The sequence below is a fragment of the Chiloscyllium plagiosum genome, unplaced genomic scaffold (genome assembly GCF_037043375.1).
Source record: "Chiloscyllium plagiosum isolate Xiang-an unplaced genomic scaffold, Cpla_swu_hap1 HiC_scaffold_26, whole genome shotgun sequence".
NCBI classification, from domain to species: domain Eukaryota; kingdom Metazoa; phylum Chordata; class Chondrichthyes; order Orectolobiformes; family Hemiscylliidae; genus Chiloscyllium; species Chiloscyllium plagiosum.
This window is the reverse complement of record NW_028270164.1, coordinates 5,689,739-5,715,934: the sequence shown is the minus strand read 5'-3', so window position 1 is coordinate 5,715,934 and position 26,196 is coordinate 5,689,739. Positions and strand designations below refer to the sequence as shown.

Below are 26,196 nucleotides of genomic sequence, written 5' to 3'. Positions count from 1 at the left end.
CGACCTCTCCGCCCCCACCCCCACTCCGGCCTATCACCCTCACCTTAACCTCTTTCCACCTATCGCATTTCCAACGCCCCTCCCCCAAGTACCTACCTTTTATCTTAACCTGCTTGGCACACTTTCCTTATTCCTGAAGAAGGGCTCATGCCCAAAACGTCGATTCTCCTGCTCCTTGGATGCTGCCTGACCTGCTGCACTTTTCCAGCAACACATTTTCAGCTTCGTATGGATATACTCAAGTCAGATAGGGATGCATTTAAGGGGGGCTTGAAAACTTCTACATGGAACATGGGCATTATCCATCCCTAACGGCCCTTGAACTGAGGGGCTTACTGGGCCATTTCAGATGACAGTTCAGAGTTAACCACACTGCTGTCACTTTGATACATTAGGTAAGGATAGAAGATTTCCCTCCCTAAAGGGCATCAGTGAGTGAATGAGACAAGTTCTCTCAATTACTGATAATAGCTGTTGCGGTCATCCTTACTGAAACTACCTTTGTATTCCAGCTTTTATTTCTTAACTTGAACTTTCATCAGCATCTGTGGTGGGATTTGAACTCATGACCCCAGAGCATTAACCTGATCTTCGTGTTAACTCATTGTGACATAGGAACTACACCACCATCTGCCCCCATAAGGAAAGAGTAGAGTGTCATGCTGATGGTAAAACGTGAGGTAGGGTGAGATGAGCTGTGCATGGAGCAGAAACACCAGTAGAGACCAGTTGGGCAAAACTGCTGCAGAGCTGTAAATCGGACCCAATTCCCACAGGCTGGGCAGAATTGACAAGCTGAGAAGCAATGCTCCTTTATGGAAGTAATTAAACTGTAAAGAGCTGGGGCGGTTCTTTTCGAAAGCAATCAGCCCCCTTGGGGTGCTTCATCTGAGCAATGAGATCATCTTAATCGAGTGACCGTTTGACCCAATGTCTCAGGTAGGAATTTACTTCTTCCTGAAGCATCAACTGCTCAGAAATGGTAAATCACAATCCCATGATGCACTTCTGTAGATGCCTGCAAGGATCACCCTCAGACACATCAAACCGCTTCAACAGACAAACACATGCATTCTTCCAACCACCATACACAAACAGAGGGAAAACAGACCTTAACTAGGATTACAGCGTACAAGTAAAACCAAATAGAAACCTTGTATGCCGAGCTGGAGAGTTAAGCAAATTCAGCACACTGAATACCAAGGCCTCCTGGTCTCTGTTGGAATTTGTACCTGTGCCCTGAAGCAATTCCTTTCCAAGCTGAAGCACAGAACCAAAGCTCCCACACTGATAAGGCACAGATTTTAAGCTTCATAATAATACAATAAGCCATTAAAATAACTTAAGTATTATGAAGGGCACCTGAATCTTACCTTACTCAATGAGTGATTAAAATTATCACTTAGCTTGACTGATTGTAATTTTAAATTTATTTGCACAACAGTAAAACTGTGAACCATTTTACTCTGCAGTATGCCAGGAATTTTCAATGGGAATTGTCTGCACATTTTTGACCTAATTACAGGAGAAAAGTTCAAAGCTAAAACCTGCAAAAGTAAACCATTTTTCTTTGCCTTTCAGTCATTGCTTCAGGAAATTATGAGCCTATAATCCTAATTTTAAATTTTAATCAAAACAATTTTATATTTCAATATTACAAAATTGTAGAGTGAGTGTGTCTCTCTCTCTAACAGAGGGGCAGGGGTTGGAGTGGAAAGGTTGTAGCAAAGACTCAAATACTGAGCTGGAAAAGACTTGTAAAAGCAAAAAGAAAGGTGGCAAAGCTGGGGGGAGTAAATAATAAAGTATCAGAGGACAGGGATGCCATGTTTAACAATGCAGACTGCCAGTGATGCAACTCAGGAGACAAGGAATTTATTCATGAGTTACTGGGGGACAAAAATCATCAGAAAAGTGCAACTCACAAACACAGAAAGAACTTTCACTTACAGAACTCTATTCATATCCACAGATTTCCTCTGCAGCTAATTAATTACTATCAAAAAGCGTAGTTTTTAATGTTAGGCAAATAAACACAGCAGTCAATTTGACACTCAAGATACCACAAATAACCAAGAGATGAAGGACCAGCTAATTTGCATTAGTTTTTGGTGCTGGTTAAGGGGAGGGTGCCGTTTGAAAGAATGGTGAACATTCCTGCTTTTTCTCAGAACCAGCACCATTGGATTGAAAAAGGCAGAGAGAGGAAGAGAGAGAGAGGGAGAGAGAGAGAGAGAGAGAGAGAGAGAGAGAGAGAGAGAGAGAGAGAGAGAGAGAGAGAGAGAGAGAGAGAGAGAGAGAAAGAAAGAAAGAAAGAAAGAAAGAAAGAAAGAAAGAAAGAAAGAGAGAGAGAGAGAGAGAGAGAGCGAAAGGGAGAAATAGAGAGAGAGAAAGAGAGAGAGAGCGAAAGAGCGGGAGAAAGAGAGCGGGAGAAAGAGAGCGGGAGAAAGAGAGCGGGAGAAAGAGAGCGGGAGAAAGAGAGCGGGAGAAAGAGAGCGGGAGAAAGAGAGCGGGAGAAAGAGAGCGGGAGAAAGAGAGCGAAAGAGAAAGAGAGCGAAAGAGAAAGAGAGCGAAAGAGAAAGAGAGCGAAAGAGAAAGAGAGCGAAGGAGAGGGAGAAAGAGAAAGAGAGCGAAAGAGAGAAAGAGAGCGAGAGAAAGAGAGAGAGAGAGAGAAAGGGGGAGAGAGAAAGGGGGAGAGAGAGAGAAAGAGAGCGAGAGAAAGAGAGCGAGAGAGCGAGAGAAAGAGAGCGAGAGAGCGAGAGAAAGAGAGCGAGAGAGCGAGAGAAAGAGAGCGAGAGAGCGAGAGAAAGAGAGCGAAAGAGCGAGAGAAAGAGAGCGAAAGAGCGAGAGAAAGAGAGCGAAAGAGCGAGAGAAAGAGAGCGAAAGAGCGAGAGAAAGAGAGCAAAAGAGCGAGAGAAAGAGAGCGAAAGAGCGAGAGAAAGAGCGAAAGAGCGAGAGAAAGAGAGCGAAAGAGCGAGAGAAGGAGAGCGAAAGAGCGAGAGAAAGAGCGAAAGAGCGAGAGAAAGAGAGCGAAAGAGCGAGAGAAGGAGAGCGAAAGAGCGAGAGAAAGAGCGAAAGAGCGAGAGAAAGAGAGCGAAAGAGCGAGAGAAGGAGAGCGAAAGAGCGAGAGAAGGAGAGCGAAAGAGCGAGAGGAGAGCGAAAGAGCGAGAGAAGGAGAGCGAAAGAGCGAGAGAAGGAGAGCGAAAGAGAGGAAGGAGAGCGAAAGAGAGGAAGGAGAGCGAAAGAGAGGAAGGAGAGCGAAAGAGAGGAAGGAGAGCGAAAGAGAGGAAGGAGAGCGAAAGAGAGGAAGGAGAGCGAAAGAGAGGAAGGAGAGCGAAAGAGAGGAAGGAGAGTGAAAGAGAGGAAGGAGAGCGAGAGGAAGGAGAGCGAGAGGAAGGAGAGCGAGAGGAAGGAGAGCGAGAGGAGGGAGAGCATGAGAGAGAGAGAGAGAGAGAGAAAGAAAGAAGAGAGAGAGAAAGAGAGAAAGGAGAGAAAGAAAGAAGAGAGAGAAAGAAAGAAAGAAGGAAAGAAAGAAAGAAAGAAAGGAAAGAAAGAAAGAAAGAAAGCGAGAGAAAGGGGGAAAGAAAGAAAGAAAAAAAAGTCTTCAACATTTAATTTAAAAGCTAGCACCTTCAACAGTGTAGCATTCACTCAGTATCACACTGGAAGCACTGACCAGGATTACATACACATTCTGCACATGTGGCAGTGGGAGGGATGAGTGATAGGACAGTTGGGCATTTCAGAGATGAGAAAAAAAAAGTTTGGAGCATTCTGGATGAGTAGCAGCTTGCAGAGGTGGAAGTAGCTGGGGAATATTTGATAAATTGAGCCTTGAGATTATACAAGCATGAAGGGCAGAAGCGGAGGTAACAGCAGGTGGAGTAGAAACATAACACCTTCTACGAAAGCATGTCAGTTACTTTTTACAAACTTTATTCAAGGTTTAATTTAACGGAATAGAAAAGAAACATTTGTCATCAAGGTATAAAAGATTAGATCATGGAACATACATGGTAGTAACTCTCGATCTGCTGTTTCTGTGCAGCTGGGATATGGATAGAAAAGATGACCTTTCTCCAAGGGATAGGGGATCATTCGAAAAGCTGAAAGGAGAACAGTAACACAGATAAGATACACGGTATTCACTGTAATAAACCACAGATGTTCCAGCAATGCAGAGGTCTCCACAGTGAATGGTTCTCTCTATGTGGGATCCTACGTACTAGCAATTATAACAAAATAAATGGTTCTCGCTTTAAATAACTGACCGTCAGACAATGTAAGCTTTGTAAGTGCTACATATGTCTGAGAGGTGCTGAAGGAATAGCATCTACATAACCGGATGAAATTGGACAGTCATAGAGATGTATAGTATGGACATAGACCTTTTGTGGTATCCATGCCGATCAGGTATCTTAAATTAATCTAGTCCCATTTGCTAGCATTTGGACCATATCCCTCTAAACCCTTCTCATTCATCCATCCATCCAGATGCATTTTAAATATTGTAACTGTACCTCCCTTGGCAGTTCTTCCATGTACGCACCACCCTCTATGTGAAAAAGTTGCCCCTTTGGTCCCTTTTAAATCTTTTCCCACTCCTCTTAAACCCTCTAGTTTTAGATTTCCCTACCCTACAAAAAAAACCTTGTCCATCCACCCTATCCATGCCCCTCATGATTTTATAAACTTCTATGAAGTCACCCCTCAGCTTCTGATGCTCCAGAGAAAATAGCCCCAGCCTGTTCAGCCTCCCCTTATGGCTCAAACGCTCCAACCCTGGCAACATCCTTGTAAATCTTTTCTGAACCCCTCCAAGTTTCACATCTTTCCTATAGTAGGGAGACCAGAACTGAACACAGTATTCCAAAAGTAGCCTAACCAATGTCCTGTATAGCTGTGCTATGACCTCTCAATGCCAAAAGTTAAATGCACTGACCAATAAAGGCAAGCGTACCAAATGCCTTCTTCACCTTCCTGTCTACTTGCAACTACACTTGCAAGGAACTATGAACCTGCACCCCAAGGTCACTTTGTTTGGCAACACTCTCCAGGATCTCAACTCAACGTTAAAATCAATTATAAGTCTTGTTAATTTTATCATTGCCCGAAATTGTTTTGCAGCTTCTCTATGTCTACTCCAATTTTATGTGACCTATGTATATACTGCCCAGACCTCAGCTGCTTCCTTTACTTCATACCTAAAGGACCATTCGGCAGCTCATTCAAGGTAGGCCCATCAACAGAAACCATCATAACAATGACCTTACTTCCAAAGTTGTTATTTTCCAAACAGCAAGATCCCACAATCTGGTTTATTAGGGGACATTTGTTGAGGAATGGTTTTAGCCAGGGCAGAAGAACCTATCCTCTTCTTGTCAAATGATGAGTTTATTTAACATTACCCATGTAATTTAATCAAATGATATAGCCAAAGAATGCCCCCCCCCTCCCCCACCCTCTCTGAATTCCATCAGACAGGTGTTAACACGAGCTGTTCTTGCTTGGGAATGTTTGAGGTGCCACATTGGAAAAGCACACAAACCCCTAGCACTAATGATCTCACTTAATAAACAGAACAATTGAACTAATGGGTACAAACTGTGCAGAGTAAGCATAAACTTCTCTCCTTTCACACATTAACTTAAGCAGTTCTACAACCAGATGCAACTAGCGACTTCCAATCCTACAATCTCAGCAGACACAAGCGAATACTGCCACTGGCGAGATGCCCTTCAAAATCTCACACAGTCCACACTGGGAACCTGATATCAATCCCAAGTCCTGGAACACACTCCTTACCAATAATGGAAACGTTGGGAGGGGGGTTATGTGGGTTGGAGGAGGGCAAAACCTTGGAGGGCTTTAAAAATAAGGTCAAGAAGTTTGAGGCACTTGGATAAAAGGAGCCAATGTTGAACACAAATTAAACAGAAAGGTTTCCTCAGTCAAAATAGTTTCTTCTTCTTTCAGGTTGACTTGCTGCATATTTTCAGTTATCTTTCTTTTCTCTGTACATCTGTTAAGAGTCTACTTTGCACTGTTCAGAATATACTGTAAAGAAACTGAAGAAATTGTTTTAAATTTCCAAGTCTCTGTATCCCAAATAAAACCCAGCTAATGCATCATCTGCAGATTACAATGACCGATATTTATGGAAACAGGTTTTACTCTGAGCAAGTATTTAGTGGTTTCTCAGTAGAGGAAAAATCTGGACTCAATTGCTTGGTTATGTTTTAGATCAATCAGAATGCAAAACACACCTTTCTAATTTATTCACTGAACATAAATTTATTTCAGTCAATACATGCGATTATAACAAAATGGCAACAAATGCACATCAGACAAAATGCATCTGTAGCATGTACTAAATACCACCCAATAAACCTAATCTATCCTAAAGAAATCCCTCCAGCTTTTACAGCGCCTGATTACCAGTCATTAAGATTGAGAATAAACGGCAATGAAATTCGCATTCTAAAACAACTCACCATCCTCCAAGACACAATTATGCACCCTCCCATCACCCAGCCAGCTGAAACTGCCTTTAATCAAATTTCTGAGGCCCATGTTTACAGTGCCCTTGGGCTTTGTGTACAGGAAGGAAACAGAGTGTGTTTATGTGAAGAAGAGTGGTAAAAGAATGTTGAGGTGCTGATGGGACCGAATGACCAACACTGGTTTACGATGATTTATTTGCAATGAAGAAAGGGGAGAGCTAAGTAATTGGAGAGATTGTGAACCCAGCTTTTAAGTATTGTATTGTCACAGTTTTTTCATCCTGCTAATGCCATCAGATCACACTTAAAAAGAGGGTTCATTCAACATTGAGTAAAGTAGGATTCTGTTGAAATTCACTTCCTATCTGATGACATAAGTCGTCACAGGCTGAGAAAACACGTAGTGTGACGTCCAATTTCACCTCCAATGATTCATGCTATTCAAAAAGAAAAAAAGCAGGGAAGTTGCGCCAGCCAGTAGTTTTGTTAAAATTAACATCTCTGAAACAGTTTAATCTGCTCATTATTGTCATTTGGACCTTTTGGTGTGCAAATTAGTGGACATGTTTCACTGCAATTCTGAATTACTTCATTTGTTGTAAAGTCTGCTGAGGCCCAAAATCATTGTATAAATTCGAGTTCTTTCTTTTTAAATCCTGGTCCTATGCATGTACTCTAAAAATTTCAGATAGCAAAGTGTCAACCACACTAATTTCGAACGACATTCATATATAGGCAAGTCTAACTAAGGAAGACAGCTTGGTTATCATATATATATGTGGGTCTTACATCAATCACAGTCACTTTTACCATATCAAACCCTGTGCATGGAAAATAAATAAAATTGAAATTCTCAGACTGGAATAGGTTTTGAACTCAAAACATCCAGATTATTAGTCCTATTAATTCAGTCATGTAACTAATACATTACAATACCCATACATTCATCCTTATAACCAAGATTTATTACCAAGAATCACTGGACAAGAGGTTCACACATTCCTCACCCGCTCCTCTCCCAAATCCTAGCAAAGACTTCGCTGGATATTATTTGTACTTCTTGAAGCAGCTAAATGACAGGGTGGGATCTCAATGTATTTCCCAGTGTATTTGACAATTCTATCACCTTCTGGGTAACAGTAGGTTAATGGTTATTCTACTAGATTTGCAAACTAGAGATTGAGAGTACAACACGGAAAGCAGGGCTGAAGTTAGTAACGTTCAACATGGAATGACCACTGGCAAAAGCATAATTGGCCAAACATTTCTATGAAGACTCTATGTTGATTTTATCTATGCTTTTATTCCTAGCTCAAAGACAGCATATACAAATCCTCAGATCAACTGCAACCTCATAAATATTGCCATTAAAATGTAAACAACCAACAAGAGCAGTGTGAAAAGTAAAATGCTGCTCAATACTTTCTTTTAGGCCAAATAAAGGTCTCGGAAGCCTTGATCCAAGATTATTCTCAACAAATCTCCCAATAAAGAATCACATGCTAGGAAATAATCACATCAGCTCGAGATCTAAAACTCAGGGAAACCCTTCACATTCTTGTTAATCTTCATTATAAAAACAGCATGAGACTCAGAGTGTTCAGACCATCCAATTAAACAAGATCACTCGAAAATCACTTTGAATTAGGTTAGTGAGCTTTGACATGAACAGCAAAAGGATACTTACTGCCTTCCCACGTACAGTGCAATAGGTTAAGGGCCCCCTCTACCCTCTTCCAGTGTTGAAGGTGAAAGAAAGCATATGCTATTGCTTCACTGTCTCCCCGCTTCAGAATGTGTTCTGGTGGTAAAATTAAACTTTTCATTTCTAGTAAATACTGAAGGAAAAAAAAATGGGAAAAGATTTTTAAAAACTGATTAGTTGTTAAGAAGAACAAAAGATAGATAATATAAATGAGTACAACAGATTTTACAAATTTGGGGACAGCAAAAATTTTTTTCAAACAGGAAGAAGCGTAATTTCAGGTGTCAAAGAGCATTAAGGTTAAAAGTTTACTTTTTCTAATTTCTCACACCATGCCTATGTGCAATGACCAACTTGCACACAAATTAGTTATTTATTATATGATCAGAAATGTCGTGCAATACGAAATCAATTCTGTAGTTGCGAAACTCTCACCCTTTTGCCTTTGGACCTCTCCCATTCATGACCCATTATTCCTCCCCTCCTCTTGTATTCTTCGATCTATCCCATTTCTCCTGCTTAGCTTGTTTTAGAAGCTCTTGCTCTTCCCTCCAAAGGTGCTCTGGGATGCCAGCTAGAACTGGTAATTTTCACAATAATGTCTCTGACCTCATGAAACAACACAGCACCAACAAGAAGAGCTATATAGCCCTGCAAACTTGATTTTCGCTGCACAATCCACAGATTTTCTTGTTCACAAGTAATTATTAAGTTGTAGTTCTTTTGTGATAGAAATTTAAGACAGTGGATCTACATTTGACTAATCCTATAACCTTTGGATACAAGTTAAAAAACAGGTAACAAGGTATGGGCAACGATCCCAAACCTAAATATTTAAGAGATTGCAAATGCGTTGCCAATTTCCATACTGGAGCGAAGACCTCAAGGCTTATAAACTTTACAAATTATATACATGTGGGAATGCAGAGTAGTGCAATGTGTTGAGGGTACGATATATATATATATGCAAGTACATGTATTTAAAAAAGCTTGCATTTACACTGCACTTTTCACAACTTTAGATATCTCAATTCTTTACAACCAATACTTTCAAAAAGTGCAGTCACTGTTGTAATGTCAGAAACAACAGTCAATTTGTGCACAGCAAGCTCCCAATCTGACAATGATCAGGTAATCTGTATTTATGAAGTTGCTGAGGGATAACAATTAGGAGAAAGTGAGGACTGCAGATGCTGGAGATCAGAGCTTAAAAATGTGTTGCTGGAAAAGTGCAGCAGGTCAGGCAGCATCAAAGGAGCAGGAGAATCGACGTTTCGGGCAAAAGCCCTTCTTCAGGAATGAGGAGGGTGTGTTTTTGACCTGGGGGGTGCAGTGAGAGAGAGACTCGCTGAGATCCTTGTAGAGGGAGGAGGAGAGCTTCTTCAAGGCAAGGAAGGCATCCTTGCAAGAGGATTCGCAGTAGGTTAAAATCAACTAGAAGAAAGTGAGGACTACAGATGCTGGAGATCAGAGCTTAAAAATGTGTTGCTGGAAAAGCGCAGCAGGCCAAGCAGCATCAAAGGGGCAGGAGAATCGATGTTTCGGACATAAGCCATTCTTCAGGAATGAGGAGGGCCTGACCTGCTGCGCTTTTCCAGCAACACATTTTTAAGCTAAGAGGGATAACAATTGTCTAGCACTCTCATGATAATTCCTCTGCTCTTGAAAACAGTGCTAAGGAATCTTTTGTATCCATTGCAGAGGCACATGGTGGTTCTGCCATTTGATAAATGACCCTTCAGACTGTGCAGAACTCCCTCAATACAGCACAGGGAGCATTAGCCTTGATTTCGGTCCTGGAGGGAGCCTTGAATCAGAGTCATACAGCACAGAAACAGACCCTTTGGTCCAACTCGGCCAAGTTTCTTGATCTAGTCCCATTTGCGTGCATTTGGCCTATATCTCTCTAAATGTTTCCTATCCATGTACCAGCCCAAATACCTTTTAAATGCTGTAATTGTACTCACTGCTATCACTTCCTTCAGCTGCCTGTTATATGCACCACCTTCTGTGTGAAAAGGTTGTCACTCAGGTCCTTTTTAAACATGCTCCCTCTCACCTGAAACCTATGCCCTCTAGATTTGGACTCCCCCTCCTGGGAAAAAGATTTTGGCTATTTACCTTATCTGTGTCCCTCATGATTTTACAAGCCTCTACAAGGTCACTCCTCAGCCACCTATGATCCAGGGAAAAATGTCCCAGCCTATCCAGTCTCGCATTATAACTTACACACTCCTGTCTTGGTCACATCCTTGTAAATCTTCTGTGTACCCTTTCCAGTTTAATAACATCCTTTCTATAGCAGAGCGACCAGAATTGTACACAGTACTCCAAATGTCGTCTACTCCTAGAACATGTCCCAACTCCTGTACTCAATGCTCTGACTGATGAAGTCAAACGTACTAAATGCTTTCTTCACCATTTTGCTGCCTGTGATGCTGCTTCCAAGGAACTACATATCTGCAGCCCTAAAATCTTGTGGCTCGACAACACACTCAGGGGCACTACCATTAACTGTTTAAGTCTTGTCCCTGGTTCGTCTTACCAAAATGTAGCATTTTGCATTTATCAGAATTAATCTCCATCTGCCATTCTTCGGCCCACTTGATCAGAAACTGAAGGCTTAGAGATGAGAGTACTACCATCTAAATCACCGCAAACACTATAAATATCCTTACTGTGCTTTAAATGACAGTAATGTACCAGCAATTTAATTTTTGCAGTTAAACATTGAATGCTCCGATGCGATCCTTCTGTTGGCCAAGTCTGTATCAGAATGTCAGACAGATTTTTCTTTTTGCGGTAATCTCTCCATCTCGAACTCCCTTTGTCAAGAAAGGTTCTAAACTTGTAGAATATACACAACATTTTTCTGACCTCAATTCTATACTCTCAGGAAACATTTTAATTTGACTCCCAAGTTATCAATAATTCTACAAGTTGAAGATAACTTCTCCTTGTTGATACCATCAAATGTCATCACAAAATCTGATTCAGAGTCATAGAGATGTACAGCACGGAAACAGACTCTTCACTCCAACTTGTCGTGCCGACCAAATATCCCGACCCAATCGAGTCCCACCTGCCAGCACCCAGCCCATATCCCTCTAAACCCTTCCTATTCATATACTTATCCAGATGCCTCTTAAATTATACAATTGTACTAGTCTCCACCACTTCCTCTGGCAGCTCATTCCATACACGTACCATCCTCTGTGTAAAAAAGATGCCCCTTAGGTCTCTAATTCTAATTAGAAAATATCTTTCCCCTCTCACCCTAAACCTCTGCTCTCTAATTCTGGACGCCCCCACCACGCCCCTCATGATCTTACAAACCTAAGATCAACCCTCAGCCTCCAACTCTCCAGGGAAAACAGTCCCAGGCTGTTCAACCTCTCCCTATAGTTCAAATTCTCCAACCCTGGCAACATCCTTGTAAATCTTTTCTGAACCCTTTCAAGTTTCACAACATCTTTCTGATAGGAAGGAGCCCAGAAAATTATACTCTCTGTCCCAAAACTGTTACAATAATCTAAACGGAATAATAAAACTGACAAAGTTTCAAATCTGCAACATGAACAGATTATTAGTCAGCTTCAGTGAAGAGAAAAAAAAGGTTATTGATCTGGGCGTTCTTTATTTTTGTAAGTGAAACAATACAAACTTCCTTTCAACATGCTGCAGAGGTTCTGCAAAGCGACAATTTCAAAGGAGGTACAGAAGAAATACTGTAGGTCAAACCAGGAGGATTGAGACAGTAAACATGCATTTAGAGAATACTTTGCAAGCCCCAAATCACTTCACAATAAATGAGCCACGCTTGAACTCTTGCCTCAGTTGTAATTTAGGAAACACACAAGCTAACAGTTGCAGAAGTGTTTCACCAAGATAAATGAGAAAATAATTTCTTTTACTGCTATCAGTAAAGGATTAAAAGTTGACCAGGACATTAGGAGAACTCTCCAGCTCTTCTTTCAATAGCAGTGCCATGGGAGAATTGGAAGGATGGTACCTCTGAGTGCACAACTCCCGCAGTGCTGCTCTCAAGTGTCAGGCCAGATTATGTCCTCAAGACTGTGGCTTGAATCCACAGCCTTCTGACAACTGAGCAATTGTTAATATTATGTTGCTGCTGCACAGTACAACCTTGATTATCCAAACATCAATTATCCAAACAAGATCTCAAGGTCCCGTAAAAACGGCATTAGGCAACTCAGTATTCAGTTATCAATTAAAATGCATTGTGGCTCGCATTGATTAGATTAGATTAGATTCCCTACAGTGTGGAAACAGGCCCTTCAGCCCAGCAAGTCTACACTGACCCTCCAAAGAGTCACCCACCCAGACCCTTTTCCCCTCTGACTAACGCACCTAACCTATGGGCAATTTAGTATGGCCGATTCACCTGACCTGCACATCTTTGGACTGCGGGAGGAAACCGGAGCACCCGGAGAAAACCCACACAGACACGGGGAGAATGTGCAAACTCCACACAGACAGTTGCCCGAGGCTGGAATTGAACCTGGGACCCTGGTGCTGTGAGGCAGCAGTGCTAACCACTGAACCACCCTCAGAGTGTAGGGTCTGTGAAAAGAACGACCCTCTCACCAACTGCAATTTGGAAGTTGCTGAAAGATTTCAGCTGTGCAGGAATACCAATGGGCAAACACAGGCCTGATGTCAAATCCACACCAGCAACTGTCTTATTAAAAAGGGGTCCATGCAGAAGGCAAACTCCAAAGATACCATGACATCATTAGTTTGGAGGCCACTATTAAAGTTATGATACCTGCAGCACTCTCTGATACAATGCTTCCTTCAAAACCACCAATGGTTTGAGGTAGGGAGGACAGTAGTGATTAAGATTATTTCTATGAAGGCAGCAAAATTTCGAAAATCGGAGCAGAAGGCAGCCATTTACCCCTTCAAGCCTGGTCTGCAATTCAATATCCTACAGCTCATTACTGGATTACATTTACAAAGAAAGTACAGTACAGAACAAGGTCATTCAACCTAATCACAATATACTATTGATTTATAGTCCCAAAGAGCCTTTGTCTTTTTTGACAGGCATCCTCCAAACTGCACCAAGCTTCTCCTTTAATGCATCCAATGAAATGCTTCTTCACCCAATCAAACCCACCCAATCAAACCCTTCCATAATTTTGAAAGCTTCTGTCAAGTCTCTTTTTACATCACCAGGTCATGAACAATCCATACATCAACACATTCCCAATCTGGCCTACCTTGCCTTTTGCAGATTTCACACAACAACGTCAGAAATGAGGAACAAATTGAACCCTTAGCAAATTCACATATTTCCAAACCAAAGGAACACAAAGAGCCTGAAGGGCAATTGGTACCCAAACTCTCAGAAGAAACTGGCAAAGCAGGGTCAACAAAATTCTTCCACAATAAGAACACCAATCACAGACAAATTTTAACAGTGATGTGCAATGCTGGAAACATCAACTGTGAAGAACTATTGACTACCTACAAGTTCCAAATCATTATAGAGATGAAAGGGTTTTTTTTTTTGCCCAGTTGTACTCAGGATAGGGTAACATCAGCAAGGCTGGGATTTATTGCACACCCAGAGTTGCCCCAAGATGATCTTCTCTGGGCCTGCTCCTTACATCATGTTATTCTTTGGAGCAGTTTTCACACTGGTTTAGAGTCCACCTGCAGGGCAGACCAGGTAAGGACACCAGGCTTCAATCTCTAATGGACATTAGAGAGCTTCTGTAGCAATTCAACAGACTCTATTTAAGAGACCAGTTTTTTATTGCACGTATCATTTAATTATTTTTAAACCAAATTCAAATTCTTGCACTGCCATGGAGCCTAATACAGTAGCAAATTGAACTAGCGTTCTCTGGATTATTGGTGTTAATGGTATTTGGTCATGCTTCATCAACTTTCTTGGGATGATGAACCAAATTAAGGGTGCAACTTCAACTATATTAAAAGGTGCTATACAAGGAATGGTCAACATTGAAATTGAGTCAATGTAAAGTTCAAATCACATGATGAAATGCTGGGTCAGTTAAACAAACATTTTGCCAAAAGGTAGATTCTAAAAGGAAATAGAGAGCAGGGGAGGATTTCCAGAGTTGAGGACTGAGGTATAGTCCTGACCGACACAGCAGACTCAATGTGCAATGTCGCTCAATCCTGTTCTCCTGATTCTCCTTATGTTGGAAGGCATTGGGATTGGTGGTCAGAGGTTGGTTTTAGAAGGGGGGGGGGGGGGGGGGGAGAAAGACAGAGAAGTTTTGGGAGTAATTCCACTGCTCATCATATAACTAACTTATTTTAAGAATAAAATTCTACCCTGATCCTTTCAAGAAGCCTTTCATTCCCATAAAAGGATATTAGTTGCACAGGATGGCACAACAAAGCACCACATTTCAGGCTTAATTCCGATAATTAGCTGTTTCAATTTGCAAAGTTTCTTGATACCAACTCCAAACATGGTAGAGATGCAGCTGAGTTAGAGGGATGCTCACCTGAACACACATTTGTCAAATAGTTGCTCCAGGGAATGGGGGAGGCAAGGGGGAACAGATACTTCAGCTCTGAGCCATACGTCTTGTTTTGGGAAATGTCACAAACGATAGGATTATTTACTAATCCGTTTTTCACACTGAGAAGTTTTCAGATTCATTTTCTGAAGGAATGCACTCAAGGTTTCTTAGATCCCCTTTAGATAAAGTAGATTTACTGCCTCAGTAGGTTCCCTTGGAGCATTAAGACCTACACTCTGGTGGCTAATACTGACACTAATCCTGGCTAATCCCCCTTCAGTCTGTTTTACAGAGCAAGGATCACTGGCGGACATTAAGTTGTTGTGGGAAAGCTCTCCTGAATGCCTGACCTCTGGTCTGACTCCTCACCTGCTCTCCAGTGCTTGTGGCTTTGACTGTATTATGCCATTTTCTTGTGAACGGAAGCCAAAGAAAACTCAGATTTGGTTAATTAGGCACAATTGTGCAAAAAGAAAATACAGCACCCGAGTGAGGCAATTTTGGAACTTATTTTCCAAAATACTAGTTCTCCCTCAAGAGTCCTTTCATAGGAGAAACATGTACTTCAATCTCGGAATTTGTAATACTACAGAAATGTCAATTTTACAGTGACCAATTTGATTAGAAGCAAAAAAAAACACATTCGCTGAAATCATTTGACAAAAGGGATTTCAACTGGAAACACTTAGAAGTCTTACAATATTGTGTATACACATGTATATGCAAGAAATATTTTTTCTTAAAAAGAAAGCAATTTAAAACATCTCTCTCACATAAGCTCCTTTTCCCCTAAAGGCGCAGAGAGGTGGGACACTGTCTGAGCCTGTTTTTGGATAAAGACGTGCAGTGCTTGATCAGTCATGCACACAGAAATTCTGCTCTGCAATTAGCTTTCTCTGCTTACACTGTAATTGAGAGAGACGAGCACACACAGTACAACATTGGAATAAACATAGATCCTTCAAGGTTACAGTCATTCATATCTACTTAATGAAACAGCTGTATTTGTTAAAGATTAGAGACACTCAAATCCTCACTGACTCTCAAGGCTGCTGCTTCCATTATTTTATGCCTTATTACCACAGATGGCTAAAGTCACTAAATGAGGCTTCTAAAGGCCACTTCTTCCGACCTCCTACAGACAGTGTTATTTTCACATCCTTGAAAAGTCAGGAATAAATAGACATTTACTTTAGGAGGGGAAAAACTGAAGGAACACCTAGCAAGATAGTGTTTGACCAAGTAGTGTTCTTCTGCTGCCTGTGAGCAGTAGGGTGTCTCATTACGCGTTCCTTCATAGCTGACTTTCATTCCATTAAAAAGAGTACAGTGACAGGTAATATATAATATGTACAAGGCAGGGTAGGGATCATGAAATTGATATTTTTCCAGTTGCACAAAACATACTCTGACCCACATCCAATCGGACCAAATTTCCCTACCCACTGAAATACTGACTTGCACTCTATGGTGGATTAAATTGGTTCAAACACACATTATTGCAACTTGCAAGGGTTCAAATACAAACTGATCACACTGATTTGTGGCAAGGAACAAGGCACTGAGTTAGCTGAGGCACTATTTTATAGAAAGGATACTGAATCATTGCAGAAGGTGCAAAATGAATTTCAAGGATGGTATCAGAACTGAAAAGATACATGCATGAGCAAAGACCAGCAGGCTGGAGTTCTTTCCTCTCAAAAAGAGAGGGTTGAGGGATGACCTGACGGAGAACTTTCAGAAATTTTGATGGGGCAAACGTAGAGAAATGTTTCCTCTTGTGGGGAAGAATAGAATTGGAGCTCATAGTTACTAATAAATCCAACAGGGAATTGAGTGGTGGAAAGTGCTACCACATGGAGTAATAGAGACAAATAACTCCATTTGTTAGTTAATGCATCTCAGGGAAAACTAATTACACACATGAGGAAGAAAAGAATGGAGAAATACACTGTTTAGATGAAGAGGGATGGGAGATGGCTCATGTGGAACTAAACACCAGGATTGAGTGGATGGGTCGAATGGCATGTTTACATGCTGTACATTCTATGCAAAGAGTCCTCAGAGAGCAAATCCCAACATGCAAGAAGAGTACAAAACTAGAAAAAAAAAAGTGAAAAAGTAAAAGACACAAAAACACAACAGCCTGGGTCAATGTTCTAACAGATGTTAATTAAAATTCAAAAAGTAAACAGCTACTGCATTGCTGCTATGTTAACAGAATTAAACTGAGTGCATCATACTTTATAAAAGGAGACCTTGCTTAAGACAATTCTTAATGAAATATGATTTCTAAAATTAGTAAATATCAACGACAGCCCTGATCCCAGCCTTCAAGTTACAGTAGTAACTTTAGGTACAAGTTTTATGATGAACATAAAATAGACTCTCTGGAGCCTCTTTCTCTGCTTTAATCCCTAGGATATGAAAAATAAGGCAAGTTAATCAGTAGAATAATATATTCATGAACTCTTTCAGAAGAGATGCCAGGAAAAATACAGATGCTGTAAATCTGACATAAAATATTACAGGTTGTTAATATTATATTTCAGAAAAAGACAGGTGATGATTGAACATATTAACAGAACTAACACAGAAAAACACATCATCTATTTCCAGGTTTTGCTGCTCTCTAAACACACCTGTACATGTCAAATCCCTTCAACCTGCCAAATTAATGCTGCAAGAATTCCTCTAACAACACTGACTGACACTTGGAGGATTCCTCGAACAGTATATATAGACTGGCCAGAAATGCAGACCAATCCAGGTAAAGACAATGGATTTCCTATTAGTGAACAATTGTGACGGTTTCATAATACTCGCTGCTGTGATTGTTTTCATGATTGAAGGTGCCAGTATTGGACTGGGGTGCACAAAGTTAAAAATTAGGTGATGAAGGAGCGTCGCTCCGAAAGCTAGTGTGCTTCCAATTAAACCTGTTAGACTATAACCTGGTGTTGTGTGATTTTTAACTGTGATTGTTTTCAATATAGCTGTCATCTTATATAATCCTCAGTGGCAAGTACAGCGTGAGGATTTCTCTAACAGTACCAAGAATGCATAGAAGAGTATAGATAAATAGGTACACTGTGGGCTTGGATGGGAGTTTAAAAATCAGCCCAGAGCCCCATTCTTAATGACTACCTCAGGGCTACCCAGGTAAACACTAGATGAGGACAGAACAGGTACCATGGCAGTGGCTACGTTGCTGGACAATCCAGAAAAAGTGAGTTCAAATCCCAAGATGGCAACCTGAGAATATGGATTCAGCTCAAAAAGAACTAGTGTCACACAAGGCTGGAGCTCTCTGTCCTGACCAGGACTGGCCTACATGCATGTCCAGATATCAACAGGAGCTGAATTGACACAAAACCAGCACAATTAATGATACGCAATAATCGCTGGTCCTGATGTCCACACTCCCAAAAGTTTAAAAATTGGTCTGTGTTAGCTTCTCTTACAACTGGGTAAAAACAAGGACTGCAGATGCTGGAAACCAGAGTCTAGATTAGAGTGGTGCTGGAAAAGCACAGCAGGTCAGGCAGCATCCGAGGAGCAGGAAAATCGACATTTCGGGCAAAAGCCCTTCATTAGGAATAGAGGCAGGGTGCCTGCAGAGTGGAGAGATAAATGAGAGGGGGGTGGTGGTGGGGAGAAAGTAGCATAGAGTATAATAGGTGAGTGGGGGTGGGGATGAAGGGAATAGATCAGAGAGGAGGGTGCAGTGAATAGGTGGAAAGAAAGATAGATAGGTAGGACAAGTCATGAGGGTGGTGCTGAGCTGGAAGGTTGGAGCTGGGGTGAAGTGGGGGAAGAGGAAAAGGAGGAAAGTGGTGAAGTCCACATTGATGCCATGGGGTTGAAGTTTTCAGAGGCGGAAGAGGAGGCATTCCTCCTCCAGAGCATCAGGTGGTGAGGGAGCAGCAATGGAGGCGGCCCAGGACCTGTATGTCCTCGGCAGAGTGGGAGGGGGAGTTGAAATGTTGGGCCACAGGGCGGTGGGATTGATTGGTGCGGGTGTCCCGGAGATGTTCCCTAAAGCGCTCTGCTAGGAAGCGTCCAGTCTCCCCAATGTAGAGGGGACTGCATCAGGAGCGACGGATACAATAAATAATATTGGTGGATGTGCAGGTAAAACTTTGATCAACCTGCCAACGCATGCTCATCCAGGCTTCCACAAGAGCTGTCCTAAGCATAAAGGACAGTAAAGGAAAAAAAGAGAGAGAATATAATATTTCTTACCCTTCTGCCATAACTACAGAAAGTGACAGAAACAGTAGGAACACTGAAACACCTCACATTTAATTCTTCCTACATGACCTTCGATTAAAATGCATTCAAATTTTATGCAATTGTTGAGGTTTTAAGTCAGGCGAGAGATCAAAGCATCCACAACTATCATCTACAAAGCAATCAATACTAGTGCAATGCGCAGCAGCAAATTGACAGCCTAAAGAGAATTATTTGATCTTTATCCATCCAGTCACTAATAGCTTCCAGCTTTGGCTATAGAGGCAAGGGCTATGATCCATCAGCTTTGATGGTCCACTGCGAAAACGCAGTGAACATACTTAGTGCACAGATCGAAACAATTGCAGCTCATGCAGAATTTTACAAACACAGATGTTTTCTCAAAGTGTAAAAAATAATTAATATCCAAACACATTAGGAGGGAATTCAGTTTTACAAGCCTGGACCTTTTGTTTTCTACTTGGCTTAGTGTTCTTACTTAGCCACAGGAACGCTGGGAAAAAGGACCCCTTGAATGTCAATTAGAATCAGCTGCTGTTCTGATGCAGAAATTGGAGACATAATTCAATAACTGAACTGGACTTTGTTGCAATCTCTTGGCTTACTATTTGGAATCTAATGATGGTCAAAATCTGTCAATTCTGCAGTGTGGTTTGAATCAAATCCTTTCTTAAAAACTGATAACCCACACTAGGAAGTCATGGTATCAGCAGAACAGTTATCTTCAACTAGTATAGACTTTTCCTTCCCACTCTTCACAGTAAAGCAGACTTCCATTACTTTCCAACCCTGGTTCCTCCATGGGACTGTTTGTGAGAGAGCAAGAGAGACATAACCCTGGGGAACAGTTTACCTCCTGTTTTCCCTTTTTGTCATTATGAACATAACCAAAATCCATAATTTCTCAAACAGTATGTGATGCTGAATTGATGTTAGAATCATAGCATCTGACAGCATACCAGGGGGACCATTCGGCCATCAGGCCTGTGTTAGTTCAATAAAGACCTGTGCCACACTGTTCTTTCCTTGTAGACCTTCATGTTTTTAATTCCAATTGCTCTTTGAAAGTTACTATTGAATCCATTTCCACCATTTTCACACTGTGTTTCAGTTATTACAACTCACTGTATTTAAAAAAAATTATCTCCTCCTATCTTTGGTCAATTATGACTTTTGAGCATTAAATGTTCATTTTATCAGCTGGACGGAAAGCAGGAGACCAACTTTGCAGTTAATTCTGCCGACAGCACTGTGTGACACAAATTAACCAATCTTTGTTATTATTTGCTAGGCAGAATTTAAGTCAGGTGGGATGACGTCCTAAACTAACTGCTGCAGAAAATGCTCTATTCACATTAAGCTGACAAACACACTTTGATGCCCTTCAAGTAAGTCTATATATTTTACCATAGGACCTGTAGCTTGCAAGACCAGAGGGCCTACCAAAAAGCTGAGGCTTGTAAAATTAAATCTTTCCTGATGTGTTCCGATATTGCGCATGTTTCCCCCAAGTTTTGCAATGCACAAAAATAACCAAACATATTATTGCACAAGGTGGAATAGGTTAATGAAATCCCTAAAGATTAATTCAGCTGGCTTTTTCATGGTGTAACTTGAAAGCTGATGGATGATTCAGTGCTTGCTTGCGTAGCACAGACTAAAGCTGGAAGCTATTTGTGGCTGGATGGATAAAGATCAAATAATTCTCTTCAGACTATCAATTTGCTGATGGTCAGTGCACTAGCTGTGGAGGGGCAGAGACCAGCTTAATCTGACACACAGGTGCTGGCAACCCTATTGATGCTGAGCCCCAGCTCCTGCTGTGACCACCACATAGCGGATTACTCCACCCACTTCAAAAATAAGGCACATCATGCAAAGGATTTGTCATTCACAACGAATGGAAGAAAAACCATCACCATGGAATGAATACCTGCCACCAGCAGTATCATGAAAGCAGCCCTGCTTCCCCCAAACCATTTCACAGCTGGATTAACTAAAGCACCTTGGAACCACGTGGAGACAAAATTCTTTTCATCAAAAACAGTTGCGGTGATGGTATTTTGCTGTTAGGTTACTGAGCAACTCTTTGCAAATGTCCAGCTGCATTCATTCCTGCCTATTCCACAGAAGCTATTCCAAGAAACCAAGTGGCGAGGCAGTTACAGGAACAAACGACTGGGGGGGGGGGGGCGGGTGAACTCAAATCAGCTTTGCAAAGGCGGCTACTGCAGAATTTTCGAAACTAAGAAAAGGGTTAAGGAACTGTGCAAATGTCAGCCTTGATAAAAATTAAGGAGGCTTACAGCACAGGAGACCATTCAGCCCGCTGTTCCTGGGCTGGCTGTCAGTGTTATCCACTTTCTTCAAGTCTATTCTCATTCAATTATAATCTTGTCGTTTTTTTTTTTCTTCCCGCTTAAGCATTCACGTACTTCCTTTTAAAAAGATAATGCATTTCCACTCCATGCCTATAAGTTGTTTTAGTTTCTAAATTCAAACAGGATGCGCTTGCATTGGAGATGGTACAGTGAATGTTCATTAAATGGGCCCTTGGGCCAGGGGTTATCCTAGGATGCATCAACTGGCTCTGTATTCTCTGGGCTTGAAAGAATGAGAGATGATCTCACTAGAACATAAACAATTCTGTGGGGGCTTAAAAAGTGTGACACAATAATTGTTTCTGCTGGTTGGGGCAGAGTGTCTCAGGATAAGGGGACGAATATTTAGGAGGGGCATGAGGAAGAATTACTTCTCTAAGAAATTGAGTCTCTTTGGAATTTTCCACCCAAGTTGTGAATAATCCAACATTGACTACACTTGAAGCTGAAATAAGATGTTTGTTCCAAATTTCCCAATCAATATCAGATTATTTATTTCCTAGATTACAGTCAATTCTACAGTTGGGAGTGAGTACAAGGGAGCTGTTGGATTTATTTGTGGGGTGACGAGGTTGTCAAGAGGTATGAGTGGGTAAATCAGCAGGGGTGGATGAGTGGATCAGTTGCATAGCGAACCAAGAGTAGGACTAGGATTTTTTACTCAACATTTCCAGGGTAACTATCCAGTTAAATTAGTTAGAACTCTCAAGTCTCCAACCCGAAATCAGAGTCAGACTCTTTCTGAGATAGTTCCAGACACACATTATCATGGAAGGTTCAGACTTCCCAGTAAATCTCTCTGTGTGCCAGGACATTGGAGAGGTTCGGATGCACATCTTTCAGGGCATACCCCATCTCTAACCATCTGGAGAGCAGACTTTCTGGATCCTGGAGTCTAAGGAAATAGAAAAGATATGTCAAGTGGATGGAAAAGTGGAGCTGAAGCCACAGGTCAGCTATTATAATTTTAACGATAGTGCTGGCTTGAACTTCCGTATGATTTACTCCTAATGATCTTTCTAATAACTGAGGAAATATAGGTTTTTCTAGCCTGTTTCTTAGTTTGTCATTTGCCTTAATACTTTTACTGAATTTATGGACTCATGGATCTGTGGAAAGTATTTTGAGAAATTTGCTTCATCAAAACCCCTCAATTTTAATACCTTAAAATACCTTGTTAATTTTCACTCTTCCAAAAGAAAGTGGATCCAGTTTCTCTCATTTCTCCTAAGAACAAAGCATTTATCCTTGGCATAGTCACTTCTTCACCATCTTCATGCTTGCCAAAAGTAGGGTACCCATAATTGTTCCATTATTCCAAGTGTGGCCTAAGATCTCACAGTCACTGCATCACCACCTTCTAATGCAGACAAAAAAAAATACAGGTCTTCTACTTCTTACCAGGTACAATTGAAGATGCTTGTCCATAGGAAAGCAGTGAGAAATGCAGATGCTGGAGATCAGGGTCGAGAATGTGATGCTGGAAAAGCACATCAAGTCGGACAGCATCCAAGGAGCAGGAGAATCGACGTTTCGGGCATAAGCCCTTCCTGTGGGCCAGGGGGTGGAGGAAGGTTGAGAGATAAATGGGCGGGGGGGGAAGAGAAGGTAGCTGAGAAAGCAATAGGTAGGTGAAGGTGTGAGAGCCCCTCGCTTCCTCACATTCTCCTGCTCCTCGGATGCTGTGCTTTTTCAGTGGCACACTTTCGACATAGGAACAGCAGCATACCATTCGGCCCCCCGAGCTAGCTCCACGATTCAATCAGGCCACAGAACAGCCATGGTCTAAACTCCATAGTACCAGCCTTGGACCCATATCCCTTAATACCATTGCTTAACATAAATCACTCATTCTCAGGTTAAAGACTAACAACTGATCGAGCATCACCTACCAGTTGTAGAGGAGAGCTCCAAATCTCTACCACCCTATGTGCGTAGAAGTGCTGCATAATATCTTTCCTGAATGGTCTGATCCTAATGTTTAGGGTGTGTTCCCTAGTTCGAGAATCACCAGCACAAGTACAGAGTCTTCTGCACGTGAAGCGATCCTAATGTGGGGTACTCAATTCCTTCATTCATTGTCAGGTTGTATCAACTGGAATTGATATCTAGGGAAGAACAGAACTTTTAATACTAACCTTTTGGTCAAACAAGCTGTATACATTATGTATTTGTGACAGTCAGTGCAGACAGTGGTTGAATTGATGTAGATACATCTAGTGACCGCAGAAAACATTCCCAAAGAACCATGTAGTTCAATCATGCCAGCTCATGGTCAGTCCAAAACTACTCCTACTGTCCTATTCACTCTCAAGATGTCTGTACCTTCCTCCGGATTAAAACCCGAGCTAGAGTATCATAGGATGGCACATGGCACTGCAGTCTCCCTTATAATAATTGGGAGAAATCTTTAAAAAACATTTCAAATTCTTAAAAGGTCCAAGTAGTAAAAATCACCACTCAAGCTCAATGCAATGTAACAAAGCAGCAATAATTACAGAGGACAGGCTATCATTTGCAGTTAAAACATTGCTGAGTATGATGAACTTTGCGTGTTGAATTTATTCCAATTGCCTCAACTTACATTACTTAATATATGCAGATGAGGCCATTTCCTCCATCTCAACTTAGTTGACTTTCAACGGGGATGCATGGAATCACACACACAGGTCGGTTTCTGGATTGTTCAGCTAGGCTTCAACAACCAGATTTACAACTTTTAAATAACAGAAATGTTTATGCTGATTATAACATCAGTAGAGTGTTACATGCAATTACGAGTGTAGCAAAGTGTTGCAACCATGGTACAGAAAAATATCTTGCACTACACCAGTATATCTTTCCTTCACTGCAGTCTGAGCGAGACTTTCTCTTGAACCAATGCCAACAGTAAGACTGAGAGGCCGTTCAGCTGGCGTCCAGTCTAACGAGCCACAGTCGCCAAAAATAGAATGTAAAATTAAGACAACACAATTAAACAACAAAAGCTGTGACAGAGTGACTTTAGACCAATAATCCAAGGGAGGGGATCAAGTGGCCGTTCATGACAACATCGAAATGGCTTGATTAGATTATGTAGCAGCAATCATTTCCATGTATCCTGTGATTGTATATTTAATTTCCCAAAGGAATGTGTATCTTGAGCACTTTATACACAATGCCAATAATACTATGAATAATTATCATTTCTATAAATTCCATTTTAGGAATGGATTCCTAACATGCAGATGCAATTTTATGGAAAACAGGTTGAAGTTATAATGGGAAGTTCATAGAGAGTTCACATTCCCCTCCTTTTGTACATTGAGGATGTCCGAAATTCATAAAGTAAAGGTGAATCCCATTCTATTGATCTGGTGTTAAAGTTGAGCTGAATTTTCAGTTACAAAGCTTCTCTGGCCCTACATTCATACCTTCCAAATAGGGAACTCTGATTGGATTTGACTACATTACAATATTTTTAATAATATTAAAGATGATTTTATCATATTGTGGACAGTCCCCGAGACAGTCCTTGGCCCACTATAACTAACTCAAAACCTGCCTCAGCAAGCTGTGCTAATAGGAGCAATTGGCTTTCCAGCATGCCTCGAAAATGTGCCCTGTAAAGCATTGCACAACCCAAGAATACATGGAATTTTTATTTGTTTCGATAAAAATCTTTGCATGGAAAAAAATATTTAAAAACTACCCTGACTCTATGGCCTCTGTAGGCTGGATGCCCTGAAACTGGCCCCTGCAGAGTTCTGCCTGAACAGATCTTTTAAAAAAAATCCCACACATACTGGCAATTAAAAGATATTTTTCTCTAAAAGTAGGAAAACGTATCAGAGTGCGTTGCAACGGTTAAAAGCTTTCATAAATCTTGACCTGACTTTCCCCGCTGACACTGTGGAGGTTCAAGTACTAAATGATATGTCAGTCTAGTTAATACCTTAGTTTTAATCCACTTGAACAGCTCAAGACTGACATCTGCTGGACTGTGAATACACTTACCAATGTTGCCCACGAGAAGAGATTTTGCACACATCTAGAAGACCTTCTAGGAACTCATTTTCTGCTTTATTTTATTTTATGCATACACTTAATCTATACACTGTAACTAGCTGTTTTTAATGAAATGACCTTGAAGGCAAGTTTATGCCTGAAGCAAAGTTAAATTATTAGGACAGATTATATGTTAGATCTATTGGACTGTAGTTCCATGCTCTCATTAGAGAGACAACTGTTTGAGTTTTACCCCGAGGGTCACCATGCCTCAGACAAGGGGAAAATATGAGAAGAGGAATCCTTCATGGTAACCTCAGCTGGTGCGGGAAGTGAACCCACTCTGGTGCTATCACTTTACATTCCAAACCAGCTATCCAGCCAACTGTGCTAACCAACTCATCCAATTATGATTAGGTTTTACTACCTTAAAGCTGAAAGTTAAAGGGTGATTGAATTGACAGCATTTAAAATATTTAGAAAACAGCACGGTGGCACAGTGGTTAGCACTGTTGCCTCACAGCGCCAGAGACCCGGGTTCAATTCCCGCCTCAGGCGACTGACTGTGTGGAGTTTGCACGTTCTCCCTGTGTCTGCGTGGGTTTCCTCCGGGTGCTCCGGTTTCCTCCCACAGTCCAAAGATGTGCAGGGTCAGGTGAATTGGCCATACTAAATTGCCCGTAGTGTTCGGTAAGGGGTAAATGTAGGGGTATGGGTGGGTTCGCTTCGGCGGGTCGGTGTGGACTTGTTGGGCCGAAGGGCCTGTTTCCACACTGTAATGTAATCTGTAATCTGTAAAGATCTTTGTCTTGGCAGTCCCTCGACGCAAGCATTTGCAT

At 41.4% G+C, this 26,196-nt stretch overlaps 1 protein-coding gene across 3 annotated transcripts in view; it reads right to left on the bottom strand.

Moving 5' to 3' along the window:
- Positions 1–26,196, bottom strand: part of LOC122563035 (suppressor of tumorigenicity 7 protein homolog) — a 167,422-nt gene that overhangs the window by 17,504 nt on the left and 123,722 nt on the right. For all 3 annotated transcript variants that reach the window (XM_043716363.2, XM_087973441.1, XM_087973440.1), the window contains exons 12-13: positions 8,191–8,341; positions 4,014–4,106 (exon numbers count right to left, since the gene is read on the bottom strand). In XM_043716363.2, the coding sequence (XP_043572298.1) occupies positions 4,014–4,106; positions 8,191–8,341 (244 nt within the window). The remainder of the gene's footprint in view (positions 1–4,013; positions 4,107–8,190; positions 8,342–26,196) is intronic.